Source organism: Acanthisitta chloris, unplaced genomic scaffold, assembly GCF_000695815.1.
Source record: "Acanthisitta chloris isolate BGI_N310 unplaced genomic scaffold, ASM69581v1 scaffold2710, whole genome shotgun sequence".
NCBI classification, from domain to species: domain Eukaryota; kingdom Metazoa; phylum Chordata; class Aves; order Passeriformes; family Acanthisittidae; genus Acanthisitta; species Acanthisitta chloris.
Genome location: NW_008649742.1, coordinates 28,020 through 54,588, shown reverse-complemented (window position 1 = coordinate 54,588; position 26,569 = coordinate 28,020). Strand labels below are relative to the sequence as shown.

Below are 26,569 nucleotides of genomic sequence, written 5' to 3'. Positions count from 1 at the left end.
TCTCATAGTTGTGAAATAGTGCATTCTGTGTTGAGATGAATGAGAAAATACTCAAACTGGTTCAAGAAATTATTTTTTCAAACACCTTAGGTGGGACTTTTATGTAAACCTTGAAAGGTCACTAGTTTCCATAAATATGAAAACTAAATTTTAAACTAAAGAACTGAGAACCAGAAATGGATTTGAGAGACCTTATTGAACTTCACAGTAAGGTTGGGATTTACCATGACTAATGGCTTCAGACAGGAAAAAGCCAATGAGGTTTTCTTCCTGAACCATATCCTAATACAGCCACAAATATTAAACACACCATGCTGGAAGTTGTAACAGCGGTCAAGCTGCATTTTTGACAGGGCATAGGACATACAAGTATGTTCAGATCTGGAGTTAAAGAGTATTTTGTCTTATGAATACCTTAATTACCAGAGAAGAAATACATTATAAAAGGATAAACGTATTCTCAGTCCAACGTGCATTGCATCGAGAAATAAATTGACAAGTCATCTGAGTATTTTGCTATTTTGTTTTCTACACGATCTTTAGTAACAAGTTAGATGTTTGAGGTGCTATTTCAAAAAAAACTGCAGCAAAATGTCAACCAGCAAGATAAGAAAAGAATCCCATTTACTTTGTCTTTTAGTGCGTTTGTTTTTCTTTTTTTCGGAAGTGGTCAGATATTATTGATAATGATCAGTGCAGGCATGGAGTTCTGCTGACTCGTTTCAAACAAGGTAGCTTGGTCCACTAGCTTGGCAAATACTCTGGGGGTTCCAAGATTATAGACACCTGTATGAACAAAGCAAGCCTTGAGCTGCAAGCTATAGACTTCCTGGCTCTTAAGCTGAAGCTTGTACTGTGTCTGCCCAAGCCACGTAAAAGATCCATGTATTTCTAGTGCTTCGGAGCTGAAAGAGAAGGTAAATACATTATTCTCTGCACTTGAAGCATGTATTACCAATTTACATGACTCTCTCTAACCTCAAGTTTTCCGAGGATTTCAAAATCCACTGCGTTCCCATCACCAGCCCCTTACAAAGTTAAGCTTCTTTATTGTCTCTTAAAATTTCTTTTCAGAAGTTAAGAATTGGGAACTTAAGTTCCTATTCCAGCAATCTTTGGATGCAGGAGTGCCCACTGTCATTTGTCTTGGTCTTGGAAGTTGCTGATTCTTTTTGACTGCTTGCCTATCATCACTGCCCTCCCCCAAATACATCCTCCTTACTTTGCTTCACACACCCTCCCTACCTTTAAGGGATTAAGGTTTTCCCAAGCAAGACAAAGCTAGACTTTGTGAAGATGACAGTTGTGACAGCTATAGACAGAACTGTGCTTAGCATTTTATCAAGATATTAAATGCAGCTTCAAAAAACAGGGTCTGGTCTATCTGTCCTCATTCCTACTGCATCCATATCCACACATACCCATCCCCACAAACATATACACACTCTGAGAGAGTACTTAAGCTACCCTTGGGTGTATTTATGGATGCCTATGTCCACCCATCAGCTCAGTTTAACTCTAGGCCCTTATTTCTTACCAAATACTTTTTACTGTCCTCTGACTCACACTTAACACTCTTTATAATGGCTCTGCCCTTAGCTCAGATGCATCATCACAAATCTTTACAGCATTTCTTTGGTTCCTAATGTACTGTACAACATACACAGAACATTAATTATCCATATAGGTATAAGTATGAATTCAGTATATTCTCAGATTTCTACATAACTGGCACCTAACACTAATAGATGGAGTAAAAAGACTCAAATTCTTAGGCCTGTCCCATGAGCTAGAGCTAAATCAGAATGCATGTCACAGAGGAATAATCAACATGGATATACACTGCTTTAGAGACACTGCATTAATAATTGGGAGGAGGAGTGCTGGGGTTTTGTTTATTTTTAAGTTTCAAGACACATGTGTACACCATCCTTCCAAAGACATGTCTTACTATGTTACAAAACATGAACATCCTGTGAAAAAGCAACAGAGCAGTGAATAGCTTCCTGATCACAACTGAAAGGTAATCCACACTTAAGTCCTCTGTCCTCCATTTCTGAACCTGTGTGCTAGGATCCAGGCTTTTAGTTTCTTACTTGCCTACATGGACTGTTGGCACAATGCCAATGTTTCCCCATGACTAAGCCTACTTCTCAGTGTCTTCCCAGTCCTTCTCCCCCCCTTCATTATAAAAAGACCAGGTAGTGTTATGTCTAAGGGGGCAGAAGGGAGGAAGTGGGGGGTGTCACCTGAATTAGACGTGAATTAAAGTTGCTTTGTTGTAACAGAAGTGGCAGAATTACAATGGTATATCATGCTACTGAATCCTCTCTCCCATGAAAATCCTTAGTAAAACTTTTAGAAACAACTCACAAAAACATCTCCTTGGTACTAGTATTTTCGCACATAATAACCACAGTTCTAGGCAAAAAGGCAACCATAAGAATCAGCTGCTAAACCTAGAGGAAGTCTTAAAAATATCCTTTTATGAAAGGTTCTGTAAATTTTTATACTAAGCCAAATTGCAGGACAAAGTACTTGCTTAAACTTCCAAAGTTGCTTTCTACAAATTACTTGATATTTTAAAAATGAAAACACAACAACATGTTTAATAAAATAAGGCTGCTGAAGCTCCTATTCCCTTAGTTGAAAAGCATTTCCACTTTCCTAAAAAAAGATCTGCAGAGGTTTAATTATTCATGAGTCAGAATTCAAGGTTCTGTCTTAGGCAAAGTAAGACTGAGCACTGCCTGAAGACTCCCATTTTACTATATGGGCCCTTTATCAATTTCCATTCTTTCAAAGAAGCTACTGTTGCAAAAATCCTGTTGTAGATATTCAATATAGTTAAAACATTACAAGGCTCCCCAAACTAGGAAGTGATCTCAAAAACCACTGTTTCATTGACATTCGCACATTACCTTGTTGGTTTATGCCGCAAATCAATCATCACATCTACAACAGCCTGGGAACAATTGGAAAGTAGCAGAGTGACAGGCACCAGACAGAGGCTGCAAAGAGAAAAGAGTTCCACAGTAAAGGAAAAAAAGTCTTACTTTGGATGGTCTTAATTATACTCTTACACAGTTACAACGAACTTCCAGTAGCACAGAACTACCATGCAGTTGTCAGCTATGCAACAGTCAGACAGTGTACATAGCAATCTAATCACATCAACCAGAGCTACTTATAATAAAAGCTGTCAATTAAGGCAAACAGCAGTGGTTGATTTGAGCCAAATGAGGTCATCAGCTTCCTTCATTCAGCTGAGAAAGGCTAGCAAAAGCATCAATAGTACCTCAGTTTACAGGAAATCTGCTTTTATGACCAGAGACATTTCAGAATGGGATAACATGCTGCAGTAGGCTATTCTCTGAACCCCTGCTTGGCACATTTTGACTAGATACTTTTCTTCTGCACTACCTGCAGTAGAGGAATTGCTGACATAAAGGCTAAAGCTGTAGCCTGAACAGTGCCCAAACAGAACAGAGAGCACATACATGTCTGTTAATTTAAGCCTTTATCCTCAATAAAACTAATACAGTTAGTTGCTATTCTGCTTGTTACAATCAGTATAATTGTTTTTATCAATATGCTGCAGCAAGAAAGACCAAGATATTGACAGCTAAGAATACAAACTGCTGCAGCTGAAACAGCTCTATGATTTGTCACTGGAATTCCCTGCCACTGCTTAACAGTTTAAATATCCTAAACTTGACTTACAAGAATAGAACAATTAGCAACTATAACCAGTAAGAGGTGAACAACTTACTGGAATAACGCATGCTCTCTAACTGCCACTGAAATCTGGCACCTTAGAAAATACCTAAATGTTGGATTTTATAATGAAAGAAATCCCTTTCTTTCAGCAACTTACATTAACTGAAATTTTAGAAAGCAGTATAACACGGTAGAGTTTTCAGATAAAACAACTCAAACTTAAATAGGTATCTTCTTCATGTTTCAAGTATAATTCATTTAACATTTAGAAATTAATCCAGGGAGTTTTGTTCCTATCACTCTAATTTTGAAAGACTCCTGGACTTTACAGGCTCCAACTAACTCACTCTAGCAGTATGTTTTTTGACAGAGATTAATTCTGATGTTCAGAATTTCAGGACACAAGCTCCAGTGACCTGAACTGCTACCACCTTTCTTTCTGACATAATCAGAGCCATGTGCAGCTAATCTTGGCAAGTCAGATAGTGTAGATGTAACAGTTATTTGGACTTAAAAGTACCTCTCACTTTTTTTCTAGCTTCTCAAAGAAATCACACTGTTTACTCTAACACCAAAAATAAACAGGCACAAAGGCAGCAGACTATTTTTCTTCCACTAAATTTACTAACATTACTTGTTAATATTGAAACTCTGAACTGTGAGACTAGAGCCCATTTTTTAAATGAAACTTTCATTTTACCCATAAAATTCTCAGTGAATTTAGAAATTAAGCAAGACTTCACCCTTGCATACCAGACTTATCTTTTGTACCATAACCTACACAGCATCTATCAACAGGATTTATGTCCCAATTACCAATATTCCTTAAGTTTCTAAAGAAAATGTTCCACTAACCTTTTTTGATGAAAAGAGTGACTGAAAGACTCTGGATAATGAAGACTTGTCTTGATAAGGTTAGAAAGCTGTTCTGGTGTTGGTCTTGCAGGTACCGGTGTATTTTCTGGTCGAAAAAACTTTAAGAGAACCGTTTCTGGTAGTTCCTGAAACACAATTCAGGATAACCTTCAAAATAGTGACATAAGGTACAAGAAATCACAGAAGCTGCAATTTTCCACTATGAACTATATAGGGAAACAAGTCTGCAGCATCAGGAAGCTTACAGTTCTTCCCCATGTGTTTTGTAGTGAAGCATGCTAGATGAGGAACTGATAGGATTCATCTATTACCTTCTTTTGAGACAGATTTCACAGCTACACTATCTCTGCAAAGTTTCACAAAACTATTGCTGCAGTGGTTTGTTAGCATTTGGGTTTGGTTTGCTTGTAAGAAAAAGGGGCAGCATATACACAGTTCCCTATTCAGCAGCTGTACCTAACAAACAAAAAAAAAAAATAAATTCATCACCTGCCCTGGGAAGTTCACAACAGATAAGCCAATATGCAAGTTCTCAGAACAGGTCCAAAGTAAAGCAAACAGAAACTTACAGGAACAAGCTAACACTGACAGAAGGATTTAATAACAGACTATCTTCAAAACTGCGTAACAAGCACTTGCAGATATGAAAGTTACCTTTGTCCCCAGCTGAAAGGCCAAGACAAGCACTGACACACTATTTGGGATTCACCCTAACCCCGTGGGCAGAATCAGTCTCTGCAGCAGAACAAATTAAGTGATACAGAAAGCTGTAACACCAAATGAGGCAAACAGGCTGCATTTGGGGTAGCATTTCTGTACAACACGATCTAATCTGTTCTGTGAGCAGGATTCATTCAGGGAGAGGCTGCCTGTTACTATCCCCTTATGAATCCCTTCTGCAAAAAGTCCATCTTTAAAAGAAAAAAAGAATTTTCAGCAATAAGTGCAGCTCCCTACTAAGAGTATGTGAAATGAGATTTTAAAAAGTCACCAATAAGTCAGTACAGTGTAATAAAGTAATACTTTTCATTAAAGAGGGATGGATTGTACCTCCTAAGTTGGAAAGAAACACTACCAGCAACAAAACCTGACTTAAAATCAAAACACACTGAGCATTCTGCAATGTGTATGAACATCTTCGTCATTGTTTGTCTGTGCTGGTAATACCAGGAAGACACCAGGCTTGCAATCCTTCTCTTCAAAAGGAAGAGCAGTTTTCTTAAAAAGTAATTTGAGAAGAACAAAGACATTTCACAGTAACAATAAGGTTATTTTAAGTGTTGAATGGATTTGGCATTTCCACCCTAACCTATGGTATCTATCAATGAAAACTGACAGCCTGAGATACAGCAAAGATTACAGGCTTTCATTTAAGTTGATCTTTCCCCTCAAATTACAGTCCAACCAATTATTCAAGGCTGTCTCCAACCACATATCAATATCCTACATACTATAGTTCGCCCTAGAGTCAATTACCTGTTCCAAGTCCTCCCAATCAGAATTCCCGAGTACTTTTTTAAAACCCTACAAAAGACAAATACGAATATTTATCTCTACAAATAGACAAGAACATCATGAATTGCAGCAGGAACATTTACTGGTGAAAGTGCAGAGGGCTGTTAATACTTCAAACCTTTAGTTCTAACATTACACCTCTGTCGAAGGACTCAAAAGTAGCAAAATGAACCATTCACCATCAGAGCTAAACCTTAATTCGAGCCAGCTTTGGGGTGTCAGAAAAGACGTGTCTCTCCAAGTTCAACTGCTCAAAGTCTAGGTTTTTCATGACTGTGTACCTGGAATAAAGGCTAAGATATGACATTTAGTGGTTTAGGAAAGAATTAAGCACTTCCAAACGGTAACCACAATAAGATGTCCATACCCATGAGGCAGCTGCCAAGAGACAGCCAATAAATGCATTAAACTCCTGTCCTAGTCTGGAGCTTGTGAAATTAGATCAAGGCTACAATAAAAATTTACAAAACCAACCAAACAAAAAGACATGCCCATACTTCCTGGGGCACCTGTACCTTCCTTTCCACAATACACACCAAGCAGCAACAGCCTCAAGACTTTTGATTATTTATACTTAGAAACAAAGCAAAAGAAAACCAATATTTAATGAGGTGATATTTTGCTGCTGAAATTCCAAAATATCAGCCCAAATGGGGTACTGCCTTTTAAAAGGCAAAACCCCCAGAAGCTCTGACATGTAAAGTCTGCTTGGTGACCCACTGTGGTTCCTTGCAAAGCCTCCAGAAGTGTCACGAGCTCCAGCAGACAGCAAGCACCATATACTACATACAAGGAGGCCACATCAATGGTTAAGATGCTCCCTTTAAAAGTAATAGTTAAGGTGTAATTTGATTATCTCATCCATACATATTGGCAGTGGTAGAGAGGCTTGATTGGGAGAGACTTCATCATAACAAGAGGCTGGAAGAAGCACGTGTGCTTTTGTTATTGCTTTAAGCTTTATAGTTGCATTTTGAAGTTTTTGGGGTTTTTACTAGAAACACAACAAGCATTAGCACCAGAACCACACTGCTGCCTCAGTTACCTTTCAAGAACTACTGTGCAACTGGTGCTGGGAAAGTTGTTTCTACTTTCAGAAAGCTTCTTGTTGCCCAAAGCCATTTACAAAGGCCACCTTCAAACAAATACAGTTAAACCTAGACACTGCTGCAAACAGAACAGTCTCAACATGTTCACTTATTTGGTAGTTACAAAAAAGACAGGACCTTTAGTGCCTGGTGTTTTGCTACTTGGAAATGATTACATATCACCCCTATATATACTTCTGAAATTGCATGAGTCATTCACACTGGTTTCAGATCTCCCCTGCAACCATACTAAGCTAAAAATTGGAAAAAGTTAAAATTTACACCATTCAAAGCATCTTTTGCTGTATCTGATGGATGTAATAGATATACCCATAAATACATTCCTCAATATCTCAGAATGCACTCTGAAATTGAAAAGTTCTTCCTTACCATCAGGCAGATGGAAGTGATGGCACCTTCATGTGCAGACATTTCAAAAGATTTTTCTATGAAATATTTGACAACTTAAAAGTCTTCAGTTTCAAAACCAATATTCTCAATGACTGGGTCAATGTGCTCTTAAACACACCAGAAAAAGTTAAACACCACAATCTCATTTCCAAGTTGTATGGGAAATCAGCAAATTTACCCCATAAATCACAAGTCTCACATAGCCCAAAGGATTGTTAACATGCTCAGTCAAGTATGAGGGACCAATACACACAGCACAGAAAAAAACCTAAACAGGAAACTCTTGAATGAAGCTAAGCACAAGTAATAGCAGACTATATAAAAGCAATGGAGTAAGAGTGAGACAGTGAGATCTTAAGTGATGTGTTTTCCTCCCTTTCCCATTTTAGATCTGAGAACTCCCATTTTAAAACCCCAGTTTTAAACTGCCTCCTTCAACATGTGACTCATCTAGATCCATTCTAGCTCTCAGCTATGAAGAAATTTGCTTTCCCTCTACCACCAAGCTTGTTTAAACAAAGTTTTAGATCCATTTCAACAATCTGTGTTTGATTCAAGCATCCCTTCTCACATATTCTGTAAAAAAAACCCTGGACTAGCACAGGACTTTACTTCCAGTAATTGACTGTTAGGAAAAATGGAGTTATTTAAACCCTACCCTCTCCTACATTTCAAAAATTCCTGCTTCCAACCAAGCTGCTGCTGACTCAGTAAGTTACGTCTATTTTAGGAAGCAGTGTTACCCAAAAATTATCCTCTCTAAGCGAGACACTGCCAAACAGCCTGCATCCATGCTGGATGCATTTTATGGATTATGCTTTTGAGCTAGTGCTGGTGTAACTCACAGGACTGAATGAGCAGCTTAGAAGCACATCAGGTGCAGTCCTAAAGCACACCTGGATTAATCCTGTCTGGAAGGTATCCACTTCATGCATTACAAGACCACTTCACAATTAAATCAAAGTGCCTGAAAGAGGCCAGTACCTTAAAAGTAAACATACATACGATCTAAACCACACTCATAGGCACTATCTCATCTAGAAGTCAGTCAAAACTGAGTTTACACTGACATGCTAATCTGTTTCAGAAATATGGATGCTTATTCCCAACATGCTGACACTCAAGTGACAAGCCTCTACACTGCTTCTCACCTTACATCAGGACAAAGTCTTTGGAAATCACAAGTGAGGCAAGTGCCCCAGTACCACACTATTACCTCCATCCCACCACATTACACCGTGCTTCTCCTCTGGAATCTTTTGTATTGAATTCATCAGATTAGGAAAACAGAGAAGAGAGCTATAAGAAATAATACTGATCAACAGCCCTGACTGTGGCTGGATGTTTAATTCATTTAAGTTTTTGTCCTTTCTCTAAGTTAAGGTAGAGAGGTCAAAAACAAGAGACAGAATATTTCACGTGTATGTATTTCACGTGCTGACCTTCAGTTAAAACTACCTGATTCCTGAAAGCAGGTTTCAGAAGAGAAACAGAACCTATAGCAGTATCATTGTCAAAAAAAAACCCAAAACCAAAACCACCATGAAAAACACACACACACACAAACCCAACAAACAAACAAAACAAAACAAACCCCAACAACTCTTAACTTTACAAACACCTTATGTGATTTATTCTTCACGTATTGTTGCCTGTGACTGTAACATATCCCTTTGTGGCAACTTCAGTGTTTCTGGTTTGAGGCAATAAACTATGTCTAGCGTTTTTCTCCCTACCCTTAGCAAAAGGACATTTTTTCAAAGATACAAATGAGAGAAAGGATAGGTAGATAAATGTTTCTTGTGCTATCCAGAGAGCCTCTTATATGAAACAAATAAATGCTTGAACAAAGTCAGTATTCACTAAGTGTTCCTTCAGTATACTACGTGTTACAATTCCAAAACTCTACAACAAAGATGTAAGTAGCTAATCACATCACCTGGTAAGGCTACTGTGCCCAGTAACCTATGCTCAAAAGCAGTGCTACTTAGTTAAACAACAAACCATGTGGTGTAAACAATGACAAAAAAATCTGAATTCAGTGACAGAAAACCAGTAAGCTTCAAAGTCATAGTTACTGTCTTGGTTAGAATGAAAAAGAATAGAATTCATAATTCTATTTGGAACAGACATGGGAAGAAAAGGAAGCACATGCATTTGAGCAGCCAAGAACTTGTACAGAATTTTACTGTTGCTTACTTTCTTTTTATACTGGTAGTACACACAGAAATTTTACCCAGAAAATTATTTTAACCTTCCTCCAAGCCCCACTATAACCAGAGGTTTTATCTTGACTTTATCGAATACTACAGCAAGTTATGCTACTGCAATATAGGAGTAATCACATCCTGTTCTGTTCCACATCCCTGCTGTATGCATTACATGTCCCACAAACCAAGCACAAGTAACCACCCATCCACATGTCTCAGACAGCAGTGTGACATCTTAGCTTGTACATGTATGTAACAGATGACTTTATACCAGTGCACCCAACTACCAATCTACCAGCAACTGCTGGAACAACTTAAACATAAGTGTGCCAAAGAATACCAATCTCTTCACTACAGTGCTTTACTGCAGCTCTGTTTCCCTGAACAGCAGTAGAAGCTTCTGTAAATCCAAACTACATCTTTAGAAGCTGGCAAAGAATTAATCTGAGATATACCATAATTCACAAAACAGCAGAAGCCAAACAGTATACAGAGTTTAACCAAAATGTAAAGCAAGCTATGCCAATTTGTTCAACATGGTTATTTCATTATTTCAGCTAAGGTTTGAGTCATTTCTAAGCAGACTAGAAGAAATAAAGGGGGTACAAGACAAATATTGTTCATGTTTCCTCCGTGTCCATTGTGAGACCGTTCTTGGTTGGAGATTGCTGTATTGCCAGCCAAAAATTCCTTGGATGACTCCAATAGCATGAAGCAGACGCATTTTAAGTCAAGAAGAGAGTCAGTGAAGAATATCAATAAACCAAACACAAGAAATGCAGCGAGAGGACTAGGAGGAGGTCCTCCTAGGTGACACCCTGTTCAGAATCCGCAAATACATTTGTTTTTTTCATATCTGAGCAGGTCTTTATCATTCAGGAACTGGTAACCAACACGCATTGGTAAATGCACCTCCAACTCCCTCTGCTGTCGAGTCCTCAGAAAACAACTAACTTCTGTACTGCCAGCACAAGGCATTCAGGAACAGTCTAGAGTTTCCAATCCAGTTCATGGCTTAGAAAATAAATACAGATTTACAAGACAAAACTATAGACTGAAAATGTTAAGTTAGCAGTGAAGTTTGTGTTTAGGATTTTCTACACTCTCCCCAGCTTTACACTGTTTGTGTTAATTTCATGTGAGAGCAAGGTAAGAATTGCATATTGTCTTTGAATTAAGAAATTAAATGTATTCTCTATCTAGCCTTACCCCTTAATTCTGAAGTGTGGATTGAATGAAGTAAACTGCTGAAAAGTCTCAAATCACTTAGTTTGTCAAATCACTGAGATGGAAGGTGAGGTATACCTACCCTCCTCACAGTACAAAGTGCCAATTGAAAAAAAAAAAATAGTAGTACACGAGCATATGAAATTTCTCAATTCTTAGCAGTCCTGAGACTACAGGCTCTTAAAATTCAAGCTAAATCTGAGCTTTGGTTACCATGAGGACACAGAATTATCATGTTTATTAAAAATATCCACCATTACTCTTATACACCAGATTTCAACTGCACCACAATGCAGATGCTTTTTTGCTTCCAACCAAGATACAGAATGCTTCAAAGTATGTTCCTCATGCCGACAAAAGTGAATACAATAGCCAATACAGATTTATTTGAATGTAGTTGTAATAAAAATTTGATGAAAAACAGATCATAGACAGAATGCTAGTATAGTAGGATGTATTCCTCAAAAATAATTGAGGGCACCTATGGATCCTCCTTGTTGCTGGTGGCAGGATTAATTTATTTTCGTTTGAAACTGTATTTGATACAGACAAATAGAGTTCCAGTGCAGTCAGCAAGAAATACAAATTTTTACCCATAGCTCGTTCAGTCATTTATTTTAGGACGCAGATGTGATTCATTCCTGTTTTCTCTTCCCACCCATTTGTGAGATGCAGACCTCAACAAGATCGGAAGCAGCTCACAGGATTTTCTCTCTTAACTTTACATGTCTACAGTGTGACTTACTGCTTTCCACACACTGCAAGACAGGAAAGGTAATACCAGGGGGCACAGTTGCCATTACACTAATGTAGCCTCTTGTATTGCTCAGCATAGCTTGAGCCCCTGCACACAAATTCCCATTTATTTCATTGCACAAAGAACTAAATGGAAAAAATTATCTTAACAATGTACAAATGCTTTAAGGCTTATGAACCAAAGCCCAGTGCACAGCTTCAGAGTAATTCACTACTTGCATTATAGGATGACTTTATAGAATGACGAATTTGTCCTATGTGACTTTTGTGACAAAATTAAAATACAGTAGTATTTGCTGCAACTCTAAGAGCTCCCTAAAAGCTATATATAATGTTTGCAATATTGGTAAAAACATAAAGAGAATGGCACCAAAACTAGAAGGTACAGCAACACAGTGCACAGTAGAAGACTAAGTACAAGACTTACCTATTTTTTTATTTTGCACACTAGTCTTCTTCACCCACATAAACTGAATTGAGTGTTTTTACACAAACTTATCTATAGCTTCCATAGTTGTTACCAACCCATGTACCAGAAGACATCCATTAGCTTCTTACAGATGCTATTTTCTTTCAACAATTAAACCATCTAAAATATTTAATCTTACTATTAACCTTCTGAAATAATCATTACCTTTAATACCATTAACAAGCTTTTAGTTCTATCCTGAAATACCACAGAACAGTTTACTCCACAACTGCCCAGCAATATACTTACTTGCATATTGCTCTCCTCATCTTTAAGCTGAGCAGTACTTCAATACAGATGATTAATCAAAGCTGCAGTCAGCCTGAATTATTTAGTAATAACATGTACCTGATGTAAGATTCTACAAAAGCTTCCACTTATGTACAAGAGAATTCACGAAGTCCATTTTGAGAAATAAGCAATTGTAAAGGAAGAGTTCACAATGCATTACCTGCTTCTGAGGAAAGGAAACAGCCTCCTTCCCAACTGTATTAAGGGCAACATGATGCTGGCCCTCCAAAATAAGCTGCTTGTTGTCTTCCACAACATATGCCTACAGAACATAATACAAAGACATTTGCAGACCAGAAACTATCATAAGTTTCATAATACAGAATTACTGGCTTCCCCCTAACTTAAGTAGAACATACTGTACTGTTCTAACCTAGAGGTTAGCATGACATTTATGCCAATTTCCCCTACTCAATATCTGCATTCTGACAAACAAGATCCACTTCTTCAGAGCAGATCGGGTCATTTACAGTTCTATAAAAATAAGCATTAACAAATCTCTTGGTTTAAGACTTCATAATTTTCTATTTGAACTGAGTGCATCCAGAGTAATCTAAGACCATTTAAGCATACTTATTTTAGTAACAGATATTAAGACTGTCTTTGCTTCTTGCACTTTAGTTAATTTGCCTGTTTTTAAAAAACAACAAACCCTCACCCATAAATTTCATATGCATATGTTTGCAAGTTCAGGATGCTATATTAAATTATTTTCTAACAGTGATGTTTCATGTCCAAATTAGCACAAAGGCCACAAGCATACCTACCTTCCACAGCACTACAATGTTCAAATCAACTTCACTGCATCTTTGTATCAATCTGACTGTCTCATCGAAGGACTGTTTCACTGCCCTTTGAGACCCAGGAGCATGAGATTGCACATGTGTTCTTTTAACTTCAGAGGACAAGCTTTGGAAAAAAAAGTCTGCACAAGGACTGGCTGAACTTATTATCTATGAGAAAAAGAAAAGGCAAGAAAGTGTTCAGAACAGGATGCAAGCTGACACAAGCTGCTCTAACAGAGATCAACACTTTATTTCAGTTCCATTATCTCACTTTGCTTCCCTTTGCAAACCTACAGGATGCCAGACACCCTGACTTCCAGGCGTGACCTGTTAGAAATCAGCCCTATCTAAAGGGCTGTCCTAAGGTAACATAGGGAAACAGAGCTATAACTTACTAGTTTAAAACTACAAATACCACACTTGGAAGTAAGGCCTTGACGCTTACCTCAAAGCTGCCTACTGTGATATATCAAGTGTAGTGGAGAGAGCTGAAGCATCCAGCTAACTTGCTTGCAAGTCATTTTTGTTTATCAATATTTTTCTCAGGTTAGCTAGAACAATTTATCAAAACTAGAAACACATATTTTGCTAGCGATTGCACAGCATATTCCCCATGTACAGGGAACACAGAAGCACTGTGCTGTTTGTCATTTCTTGTGCCAAGCTTTTCCAACACCAAAAGCTTGATAAGGAAACAGTAGTTTCAAAAGCAACACCAAGAGTACTTGGAAACAACAGGATAAGCAAGAAACTGCAGCCTCCCAACCCCTCCCTCTCAAAACCATTAGCTTTTCCAGAGCATGTTGCTGCAGAACTGCTAACTGCTGCATCAGCAGGATACTGATACCCAGGGAGACAATCTGCTTTTGGGGTAGCTGCCCAGAAGGCAGGGCCCCCCCTCTCAAGCCTCCACTGTAATAAAATGTTCTCCAAAAGAGCAAAGTTCATGCAGAAGCTCAGATTCTGACTTTCAAAATGTGAAGAAGGATCATCTACCTCGGATTTTCAGTCTTAACTTCAATTTATATGCCTATGGAATGAAATGGCAGCGAATAGGTATTCTTTGGCTTTAAAAAGCTGAATACATATAGGAAAAATGTACGCTCAGAATAAAATAAGCAATCTGACATCCAGATAACTAAATCCACTGTGCAGATCTCTGATCTGATGCAAGTGGCCTACTCTCCTCAGGTTTTGGAAAAGCCTTTGCTGTACCAAGATCATTTGCTACAAGGATTCTTCAGACAATACCTGTATGCATAAAATAGATTAGAAGAGCATGGTAGTCCAGAATCTTGTAATAAAAATCAAATAAACAGACCCCTAGAACTGACTGCAACCTCACTAGTAGTTTTGAAATTTGTTTTGAAAATCCATTAGAGATTTCAAATTTTTGAAACAAGTAATTATAATTTTCAACTTGTCTTAGTAAAAAATACAATTAACAAGAATCTGATATCCACAGATCTCTGCTAGAAAACTCGAGGGCTGGGAAACTTAAAACAACTGCTCCAATGAGCTGAAAAAGCATTAGCAAAAAGGTTTGCATTGCAATGTGATCCCAAAGGAGTTCAACTGTGGAGCTGGGATCTAGAATTCCTGACTATATTCTACCCTATGTTACCTTACCTTGTCTTTGCAAAAAGAAAGAGTTGACTTACAGGACAAAGAGGTTTTGACATGCAAAACTCAAATTTCCAATGATGAAAACACTGCTCCCCTTTTTCAGTTTTAAAATAGGCTTTCACTGGGATACTTTCACATGGCAGGGACACCTATACAAGGCAAAACATGTAGCTCTACCAGTTCACCTACCTGTTCATTTCCAAAGACAATGTCTGCAAATGTGTAATTTTCTAAGGGATAAAAAGAGAAAGCATTATTTCAGCAACATGAGAAGTCACACCTCCAGCATACAGCATCCAAAGAGTATTATCTTCAACAAGTTACTACATTTGGGAAAGAACCTACCTTCTGAGTTTTTGCATCTTACTGCTTTAAAACATAACTTGGCTCTCTCTCTGCTGGCAAGTTTAGTATCTGAAAGAAAAAGGTTGCAAGGTTTTTTTTCATCCTCAACATAATCAGAGTCCCTTAGCCAAAAATGACTCTTGAACGTTCACAAATATGAAACATACTGATGATACCCAAAAAGCATAAGTAATCAGGCACAGAAACTGCATGGTACTAAAGAAGATGCACCTCCTGCTGACACTTTACATCTATACTTCTAGAGCAGGAAGTGAGTCATAATACTTTAGGAGATGCAGCAAAAGAAGGAAACAACAGAGGATGAAAGATTCAGTTCATCTGACTGGTTCACCCTCAACATTAATACAAGAAGAATATATGTCTATACTAATTTTTAAGTACATAAAAATGTCAGCACACAAGTAAAGCTAACATTTGTTAGATACAGTAACAGAACCTTTGGAGTTAAAAAATTAACAGCTTGCATTAGCTAAAGCAGGATGCAGCACTAGCAATTCTACTGCTAATAGCTCAATAGAGCTCTCGTCATATATTCTGTTCATCAGTTAAATTTAACACTGACAAGTAAATAAAAGCAAAGGACACTGAAACATATTTCTTGTGAGGCAAGTTATCAGCCACCCCGGACATGGATTTCTCTGTCACAGAAATAATTAACCTATAAGTCCATTTTTAAAGTTAATGAAGTCTGAAAAGGTTATCTGTCAATACACATTTCTTGAACCACTAACAAAAGAAGGTATGTTGGAAATGGACAAAGGTTTTGAAAACTAATTATTCTGAAAGCCAAATTCAACACCTTGTAAAAGTCTTTTAACCGTTCTTATCAGGCAGAAGCTAAACTTGCCATCATTTTGGTGATAAAGATACACACCTTTGTCTTCAGACACATTAACAGATTTTTGAAGCTTCCAGTGCTTGCTATTACTCGAAACTTGCACTATATGAAATTCTTTAACTCCAGTCTCACTCTAAGAAAGAGACAAAAATTATGTCAGGTAAGACCAACCACAACTGGGATGTGCTACACCGGACAGTAAGCGTCCACTGCAAGGTGGCACTGTTAGAATCTTAATTTAACTCATTAGTCACACCATCCATAACACACAAGCAGAGACAAGCAGACACTTCAGACCCACTGTAATGTGAAACAACAGTCCCAGCTCACAGCAACTTCCAATTCCAAAGACACACAAAAAGGAAATAAAGATCACCCAGAAAAATACCTGCAAGCTAGTAATTTAGATCCTGATGACTATAATTTAGATTTAGATGGCTATAACAAAAACTGGGCTTTTTAAACTCCAATCCATTGTCTGTAGGCCACTTGGTTTCCAAGACCACTTTAGGTCATAAATCCCAGAAATTCAAGATTCATTTTGTTTTTACATATATGCACAATGAAAAGTAGTTTTCGGGGTTGGTTTCCTTTGTTGCAAACAGTGAGGTGGTAGTGGACAACTAAGCCTCAAACTGTTAACTTGGTAAGCACTTTGTAAAAACATTCCTTCCTCCTCAAAGAAGCAGTAGACAAAATTCACTCTAGTAACTGAAGAAAAAAAAACCAAAACTGAGTGCACACACCTTTAAAACAAAATGACACACCAGCTCAGTGATTCCACTACCACCTAAGTCTCTAGGAATTCTATGAACAGAGGATTCAATTACCTTGCTCTGTGGTTGAAATAATGGGAGCAGCTTTACCAAAAAAATGAGTAAATTTAAATTAGCATGGTATGAAAAAATGAAATATTTTCATCTGGTCTGCTAAGTCAAGAGATCACAACAGACATGGTTTGGATTACATCAGCAAAAACGTCTTTAGAGTTTGGTGATAAATGTAAACACAAACTTCCTTCAAGTTGGAGCTTAAATTTTTACTTCAACATTACCACTGATTATACCAGTGTTTTCACTGAGAGGTTGCAGGGAGCACAGGTTGTTTCATTCAGAACTATCCTGGAAGTTGCAATCAAGAACATTCATCAATTTGGAATAAATCTTCCTTTAAAAATGACTGAACTACAGTACTGGAATGTGTTTAGGATAACAAACTTTCAGAGAGGTGAGATATAACTTAATGTTAATACTCTTTCCAAGAGTAATTGGAATAATAACATAGGGAAGGTTTACTTATTGTTTGCAGAGTAATTGTAAAAAAATCTTTTATTCGAGTCTTGGTTCCACTGGTGACATGCATTTGATGAGCTTTAGTACAGTATTATCATTATTATACAAAATAATAACTCACAGTATTGATATTTTCTACATCCACAAATGCCAGCATGTTGTCCCCTCTGCCTTCTTCATCTCCCAGTGCATTACTTCTGCAGACAGTAGCTCGAATGTGCAGGGACCGGCTAGTACAGATAACTGCAGTGTGCCTCAATACTCTATGACTAGGAAAGGGAGGGAAGAGGGTGGGGAGAAAGGGAGGAGGGTGGAAAAAAAGACAAGATTCTGAACAACCAGGACTGCTGCCCAGAACACAAAACCAAGAAATCTGGCTTTATGTTTGTCAATATTAAGGCCATTACACAATTTATTCATTTCAACCACCAAAGCTGTACTTTTCTATTTAGCTTCCTATCAAAACTGTATTATTTTAACAAGTTTGCTGCATGGGTAGCTACAGTTCAAACATGCAGTCTCTTAGCCAGAGAGTTTCCAGGAGAAATACTGGAGAACAAGGTTCAGGTGTTACCATGATGAAAAACACATCAGAAATATTTCAGATGTAAGGCAAATGGCACAGTGAAAGCAATCAGACATGTATTGGCACAGGGACATCGTTAAGCTATTTAATGCTACCACATGCTTTGGAAAATAGTTTTTGAGTAAATAGGCCATTGAAAATTATTAAAACTAAATAACTAGGCCACTAATTAGTCACATCTCTTGCATAAACATCACTAAAAACCACTTGGGAAAACCACTGCATTCAACAAATTCTCCTGAACAGAGAATCTTCTGGAACCAAATCATTGCCACTCTGCCTTTTTCCCAGCATGTTCAACCTCCAGGACAGCAGGACCTTTGTAAGCGTTATCTTCCTGCTTTTCTGAACACGAGTGAACTTCCATTCTTGGACACCATCAAAACACATGAGCTTTTCCCATGCATAAGCTTTTGTTACCATAACTTCCACTTGCAAATGTTAGAGGCATGTAAAAATTTGATATGCATTACCTAAATATGCAATACTTGTTTTAGGAGGGAAAAAAAAAATCAGTGGCTTGCTAAACTCTACTTCATAATCTACAGAACAAAATAAATAGCTTTGCAGCAATACAGATGTTTGTATAGGTTTCGGGGGTACAAATTAAATCATTTTTTGAACATTAAAAAGCTATGCTTACTCTACAAAAAGCACTGTTAAACCAGAGCATTTCACTAAAGTTCCCCTGGAAATTCCAGTACAGTACAGAACAAGCATAATCCCTAAACGACCATCTTCCATCTCTGAAACACCTCACTTCCTGAATGCTAGGTGAAATCAGTTCTCAAAAACAAAAAAAAAAAACCAATAGCTATGTTGTATAGTTATTCTATAACTATAGTTATATAGTTACCATTATTATTATACATTATTATCCTTATTCCTATAGGCTACACTAAAGCCAAATGAAAAGTTACCTTTGGCATTTCAGAAACCAGAGAAATATCTAAACAATGGGTGCACTTCCACAATTTAAGATTTCAAGAACATCCTGCTAATCTGTTTTCTTGACCATCCTTCAACTTACTCTGCTTTGGTTTACATTATGGACCAGTCTCACAGCACATGAACTTTGCTTCTCTCCCAGACCTAACCTAGAAACAAACTCCAGCCACAAGACATTTAGTTCATGTGACTAGAGCTCACGTGAGCTCCTCACCATCACCCTGAATATGCATAGTACAGAAACCAGGTGTGCTGGTTTGGGGTGGGATAAGAGTCAATTTTCTTCACAATAGCTGGTAAGGGGCTATGGTTTGGATTTGTGCTGGAAATAGTGCTGATAAACTGCTTCAGCTGTTGCTGAGCAGCCCCTGTGCAACGCCAAGGCCTCCTGCTCCTCATCCCACCTCACCAGCAAAGAGGCTGGGAGTGCACAAGAAGTTAGGAAGAGACACAGCTGCGACAGCTGAGCCCAACTGACCAAAGGGGCATTCCATGTCATATGACATCATGCTCAGCAACAAAACTACGGAGAAGGAGGAAGGGGGACACAGGTTTGGCCTGATGGCATGCGTCTTCCCAAGTAACCACTATGCATGATGGAGTCCTGCTTACCTGAACACCTGCCCATGGAAAGTGGTGAACGAATTCCTTGTTTTGAATGCATGCACAACTTTTGCTTTACCTGTTCAACTGACTATCTCAGCTCACAAGTTCTTTAACTTTTACCCTTCCAATTCTCTCCGCCCAACCCAACTGACCAAAGGGGCATTCCATGTCATATGACATCATGCTCAGCAACAAAACTACGGAGAAGGAGGAAGGGGGACACAGGTTTGGCCTGATGGCATGCGTCTTCCCAAGTAACCACTATGCATGATGGAGTCCTGCTTACCTGAACACCTGCCCATGGAAAGTGGTGAACGAATTCCTTGTTTTGAATGCATGCACAACTTTTGCTTTACCTGTTCTTCCATGTCATATGACATCATGCTCAGCAACAAAACTACGGAGAAGGAGGAAGGGGGACACAGGTTTGGCCTGATGGCATGCGTCTTCCCAAGTAACCACTATGCATGATGGAGTCCTGCTTACCTGAACACCTGCCCATGGAAAGTGGTGAACGAATTCCTTGTTTTGAATGCATGCACAACTTTTGCTTTACCTGTTCAACTGACTATCTCAGCTCACAAGTTCTTTAACTTTTACCCTTCCAATTCTCTCCCTCATCACACTGTGAGGGAAGCAAACAAGCAACTGTGTGGGGCTTGGCTGTATGAGGAGTTAAACCACACCACTGGGTCCACTCTTAGCCTGCACAGCTTCTTAAGGTGGACAGAGACACAGTCTCCAGACAAACAAATCCAGCACAGACAGCTCTGTAATAAATTTTGCTTCCAGAAAATTACAGAACTTTCTAAATTTGTGGCCATTATTTTTAGTGGGCTAAAAACTAAATCTAGATAAAGCCTGCTGCAACCTTTTCTCAGCTCTAGCTATGAGGTCTAACAACTGTAAGGTAGCAACATAAGAAAAGTATTTGCAGAAGAGTGAAAAAGAGGGGAAAAAAAGAAACAGTCTTCATTTCAGAATTTGGCAGTTTGGCAGGTTTCTACACTATGGCCTCCCGAAGGCTGATCTCTTCACTTTCTGAACAAAGACCTACTGACCCCAAAATCTTTGAAAAACAGGTTTCTCAAAAGTTACCTCCTGAGCCTCAGACATGGGTGGGACTTGGGAATACATGACAAAAAATTCACCTTGCTACCTTTCAAGTAAAGTTCAAAGAAAGCACTATTTGTTAGCTTGTGGTGTCAAACTCAACTGTCCACTCTCAAGAAGATCCAAAAAGGTACTATACAACATCTCCAGTGCAACTTAAATTTGGCATTTAACCCCTCCAAAGAGAGTAACTTTCATCACAATACAATTACTAATCACATTTTAACTAAGAACTAAGTCTTTTTTAAGTAGACAAGATTTTGTTTGCTAACATGCACCCTATGCCTCAAAGATATTTCGACAGAAATACGAACAGAGTTTGTGTTAATAGAACTTCATTAACTCTCCTTTCTATTATATTAATAATTATTGCTTCAATGGAAGCAGTATAGGCTATACAATTTCATATGGAAATTTTATCAGAAAAAAGACTGCATAGAATAGCAGACAACAGGTCACTTCTACATCATCACAGCAGTAGGGAAAAATTCAGTAAGATTTGCTTCCCTCCTCACAATGTTTATAATGCGTCTAGTAAGTATGACAGAAAAGGTAGATAAAAAACTTACCACATTTTTGAGTGTCTCTTAATACCTTCATAGTAAAACAAGAAGTTAATTTCATGAACACCTTCTTCATCTGGTCCCCGTAACCACATTGGGAGCTGCACTGAAGCCCCAGGAAGAAGAATAGCATCAGGAAGTGGAACCTGTATTACTTCAGGTGAACCACCTGTGCCAACCCCAAAGTCTGCAGCAGAAGCTGAAGATAGCAGTGCTGTTCGCACAGAGGTAGGATCTGTCACAACAGTCTTGTAAGCGCTACAGTTCTCAGAAGCTGAAGGACTTAGGGGTGTTAGAGCAGCAGTATTTCCACCAAAAGTGAAAAATTCTGGATGCTTGGACACGACCTTCAGTGCAGTAAGAGGACACTTGCTTACATTTACAAATTCTACATAGGCTTTTCTGATTTCTCCACAGAGAAGCCCTGTAGGAAAATTTATAAAGAATACCTGTGTGGGAGAGAAAAGGAGAAAATAAAGGCCTGAACACTGAGTCAAGCTATGAACATTCATAAAAACAACCACTAACATTCAAACTATACTGCTGCCTAGTCATTCCTGGGGAAAGCAAGTGTAGAGGGAGGTTCCTGAAAACCAGTGACAGTTCACATGGGAATGGTTCAAAGCTGCACCAGGAGAGGTTCAGACTGGACATTAGGATACATTTTTTACAGAGTGGGTGGTCAAACATCCCTAGGAAACAGGCTTCCTAGGGATGTGGTCAATGCCCCAAGCCTGTCAGTGTTTAAGAGGCATTTGGACAATGCCCTAAACATACTCTAACTTGGTGAGGCAGCTGGACTAGATGATCACTTCCAGCTGAACTATCCCATTCTATAGACTGTTGCTCTTAACCAGTTAGACAGACCATTTAATAACCCTAGTAAGGAAAAGCTCTCTGTTTTAATTAACCAACTTGAGTAACAGCTCTAGATGAATGGCAAGCAAACAGAAAAAAAAAGCGCTTCTTTGCCTGTTCCCCCCTCACCTTGAAATCTGGCTGCAAAAGCTGCTGCCAAGCCAAATTCTAAAGAAAATACAGCATTTCTTTCCCTCAATTCATTTTGAGGCTTCTTCACTTGGAAAAAAACTACACAAGTTTGTTACTGACAGATCAGAAACTAGTCCAAGGCTTCATGGTTAGAATTATATTTATAAACTCCGAGTTCATTTATTTTCTCAAAACTGCAAATAAAAAGTAGCTGCATACCTCCAACAAAGGCATTTCTTCTGTAATAATGGGATCTAAACGTCGGTCGGGTCCATATTTAATCGATGTTTTCTCCTCTTTTGTGTTATTAAGTCGCGGCCCTTGGATTTCTAGATCTTGCCGTCCTCGTACAGATAACCCATTGGAAACAAACTTTCCTGAAAAAATAATTTTTACAACATTTAAGTAATTCCTAACTTTTTTTCTGAGAAGCGATCCAAAGCTCCTTACCCCACCTCAAAAGTCATTTTAATTTTCAGTTACTGGGCCCATGCAGCGGTTCATTGATTAAGTAGCATCACTGACAAAGAACTATTCAAAGCTTACTGTCACACACAACACATGGCTACTGTACTTTCAGACAAGCAGTTTTCCACTGGTGTGGACTTATTCTGCCCTTCAATAGTTAGACTGCAACTAGCAGGGGGAGATGGCAGACAGAGTGCATGAAGATGATGCATTTATTTCCTTTCCCAATTTCTGCCAAGGTGGAAAGGATCCACCCAAAGGATTCTTATTTCCATCAAAGACAGGTCACCACTCTGCAAATGGTTTTTATTCAAAAGGTTTCTAGTTTGTGGATAAACAAGCTTCATTATTTCTTTCAGACACTTTCAAAGGTGTGCTTTAATCCCCACTTCACCTAACTAAATTTTCCCTGTGAAACAGTTTCAGATGAATGACTCAACAAAACTGATCAGGTAACATGCAATTAACAAGCCGTTTATATGGCAATATAAAGGAAAGAGAAATCAAGTCAAGATGCTAAAAAGATTTTGTCAATTTAACTTTGGGAATCTGGGTAAAGAACTTCAATGAAACATTTAGACAAAAGTTCAAAGCTAACAAAGCAAAAAAAACCCAGATGAAAAATGAATGGCAAGCGTGTCAATAAAAATTGATATACACTCAACATGTCATAGATGGAATATTTACCATTTTTATGTTTTAGGTTTCAGAATTTCCACAGATTTAAAAGGAATAATAAATATAGGTTTGGCATCCTTTCTCATTGGATTCATAGTGGTCAAATCAATCTTTTCCCATTTAAGTTGTTTCGTTTGTTTCTACATTCCTACCTGATGGAAGGCCTTGCATCATGACAGTCAAACATTAAACCCCAGAATTTTGTTCTAGCCCTGCAGAAGCCATGTCTCCCCCTTCCAGAGACACTGAACTTCAGGCAATAATACACTTACCTGTCTGTAATCCAATAGCAGGATCTATCCCATCTAATGTCACAGCACCTTGAACAGAGCCAAGATTATAAACGACTCCCAGAATATGTAGCTCCCCTGTTTGATGGGGAAAGAGCTTTAGTCTTGCCTGTGGAGATATGTTAAATTTTTGTTGTTGTTGCTACTAGAAAAAAAGTATTATTGCATTTAAATGTCCAATTGCTAAAGACACTCAGAGCTACATTTACTTTACAGGCGTGTCAGATGTAACTGCACACAGTAACTACAGATCATTTCCTGGATTCAGGATTTCATACACACTATTTATCAAATGTATTCACAGCTGAGAAACGCTCATTACATTAAGAAAAAATCCTAAAAGTTAATTTTTGTTACAATTAACCATTCTCATTCTGCCTCTGTTAAAGCTGGAATGGACCTCTGGAGGTCCTCTTGTCTAACTTGCCTGCTCAAGTGCAGACACCTAATGCCAAGCTGCCTAGGATCATGTCCAGATAGCTTTTAACATCTCCAAGGATGGAGACTCCACAACCTCTCTGGGCAGACTGTGCCCTGTGCTCAAACACCATCCCAATTTAAAATAAAATAAACCCCAACAAAGTTTCCTGATGTTCAAGTGGAGCCAATTGTGCCCACTGCCTCTGGTCCTGCCACATCCTCCCTTCAGATATTTTATACACACTGATGAGATTCAGAAGTTTCAGTACTTCGTGTATCAGTTACATCTTACATAAGTTTAGCATAAAGTTCAGATCATAACAACTCTGAATTCCACCCTAAAGTGCAACATTGAAAAGACTATTTTTAAAACAAAGCATAGTACTTACCACTTTTGTCTCCTCACTACTAATTAAAAACTCGGCTATTGCTTCAGTTCCTACCATGTCTTCATCACACATCCCCTGAAAAGAAGAAATGGCTTTTTAGATACTAATACTCCTAAGCAGAAAATATGCCATAAATAATACCTTCTACAGCTTTCTGAGAGTGTTCAAGGGAAAAAAGCATATGAATTTCAAACTGCAGACAGTTAGGACAAGCAGGTGCTGTACACACAGCTTCTCAGGCTTTCTGAATTAAAGAAGCAGCTAGAGAGCTCAGTAAACATTTATTTAAGAGATATTTAAGACTTAGCACTATAAATTGGAACCATTCCCAGTCCACTTCACTTATACCCACAGAATTATTTATCATATGATTAAAGTAACAGTTCAGAACAGAACAGAAGGGAAAGTGTATGGCAACCCTTGAGACTCAGTTATATGAAACCATGTTTATAACTCTGGCAAACACTTACAGCACCTTTAAGGATCACTATGTTCCAAACACTTTGGCTAAAAAAAATATTTAAGAATTACTGTAATATTAGGTACTGGAACATATTAAAGCCTTTAAGATGCAAGAACAGTCTCTCACAGGTTTTGACAGTATTAGCTGAAGTGTTAAGTTAAACAGTAGTAAAACAGTTCATCTAAAGTATTAAAAGCATTAATTTTTAACGCAATAAATTTTAATTTTTCTTCTAATCAAGATGCCAACATGTTCCTAAGTCACAGGAGCACAGTTTTTCACAGCATGCATTTCACTACGTACAGTAGCTCAAATAAGAAAAAGGTAAGGGATAATATAACTATTGGACACCGCAAGTCATTTTTGCTGGTCAAGGCTAGTGTGACTCAAAATAGATGCACTACACATACAATGAAATCTTGGAAGTATTTTGTTTTGCATTCAGCTTTACCATAAACATTACACCATGTTTGTTAACTTGGCTCCTTTATGCTCTACAGATCTAGGAAAATCTAAACACTGCATAAAGAATTTCAGTAGCTAAGGTTTGTTTTTTACTTTTTTTTTTTAATTTACACTTAAACATTAATGTTTACACTTAAATGCTTTCACACTACAGAATTTGGCTAGTAAATACACAGTCCACACCCACAGCTGTTTCGCTTGGGTTGAAAAAGGATGAACCTTTCCTTACCAGCTCTTTTGCTTCTCCGTCATGCTTTGCATTGAAGTCTTTAGGCTGAAACTTCCACAGCAATGAAAGGTCAGTCAAAAGAAGAGGAACTTTCAGAGGGTTTCGGAAGGACACTTCTACAGTTATTGGTTCTATCAAAAAAGTGCAAGAGAGTGATGATAACAGGCCTTCCCCATCACAAACTAAAGGCTCACCTATCTCAAAGCATTCATGGGCAAACGACTTGCCCAGGAATGCTGGTTCAAAGGTATAGTAGGACAGGAAATACTACACAAATTTATCTAACTCACTTTATTTCTGAAGTGCAAAAATGTTAAACTTTACCTTCTATCACAGCAAGTGGAAATTTGGAGTTATCCGAGTACCGATTTAAACAGAACTGTGTTGGCTGAAAGTTCGATGGTAATGTTCCTTTATTGACCACTGAAACAACCTGCTCTTCAAGTTCCTTCCACTGTTGTGATGATTCCGAGTCATACTCCTGATCCAGACTTACATGTGTAGCTGCCTGCTTCTCACCTGGTATGAGCAAGGTGGAGAGGAGAACAGTGGCATGCAACAGCTGCATCACAAGGCTAGGGCTGTGCTGGCAGTTTGGGAAGCATTGCTAAAATGTTTTAAGTTCTAGGTAACTATCATTTTTATGTAAAAACTGATTTAAGACAGTGAATTTCAAGACATTTGGAAATACACACATGGAAGACAATGCTGAGAATAATTTGAGTATAGTTCTACGTGGAAATTGTGGAGTTGCAAGATTTCAGCATGCTGCATGGTATACGCAGGTTAAAAGTAACTTTTAGACAGACTACAGCCCCACAGCACAGAACTGGTTTATACAAGAATTTCCACTCAGCTTTCTTTACACTCAGGAATCAGTGTTTCACACAT

The 26,569-nt window shown here is 38.2% G+C and overlaps 1 protein-coding gene across 1 annotated transcript in view; it reads right to left on the bottom strand.

Moving 5' to 3' along the window:
- Positions 1-263: 263 nt before the first annotated feature.
- TRAPPC8 (trafficking protein particle complex 8) overlaps positions 264-26,569 on the bottom strand; it is a gene marked incomplete at its 5' end in the record, with an annotated part of 48,777 nt that continues 22,471 nt past the window's right edge. The window contains 16 exons of the mRNA XM_009084628.1: positions 264-905; positions 2,922-3,011; positions 4,576-4,721; positions 6,073-6,120; positions 12,724-12,825; positions 13,331-13,516; positions 15,164-15,204; positions 15,320-15,388; positions 16,215-16,311; positions 17,592-17,739; positions 21,293-21,735; positions 22,496-22,653; positions 23,695-23,821; positions 24,522-24,596; positions 25,679-25,809; positions 26,003-26,197. Coding sequence (XP_009082876.1) covers positions 671-905; positions 2,922-3,011; positions 4,576-4,721; positions 6,073-6,120; positions 12,724-12,825; positions 13,331-13,516; positions 15,164-15,204; positions 15,320-15,388; positions 16,215-16,311; positions 17,592-17,739; positions 21,293-21,735; positions 22,496-22,653; positions 23,695-23,821; positions 24,522-24,596; positions 25,679-25,809; positions 26,003-26,197 — 2,291 coding nt within the window. The remainder of the gene's footprint in view (positions 906-2,921; positions 3,012-4,575; positions 4,722-6,072; positions 6,121-12,723; positions 12,826-13,330; positions 13,517-15,163; positions 15,205-15,319; positions 15,389-16,214; positions 16,312-17,591; positions 17,740-21,292; positions 21,736-22,495; positions 22,654-23,694; positions 23,822-24,521; positions 24,597-25,678; positions 25,810-26,002; positions 26,198-26,569) is intronic.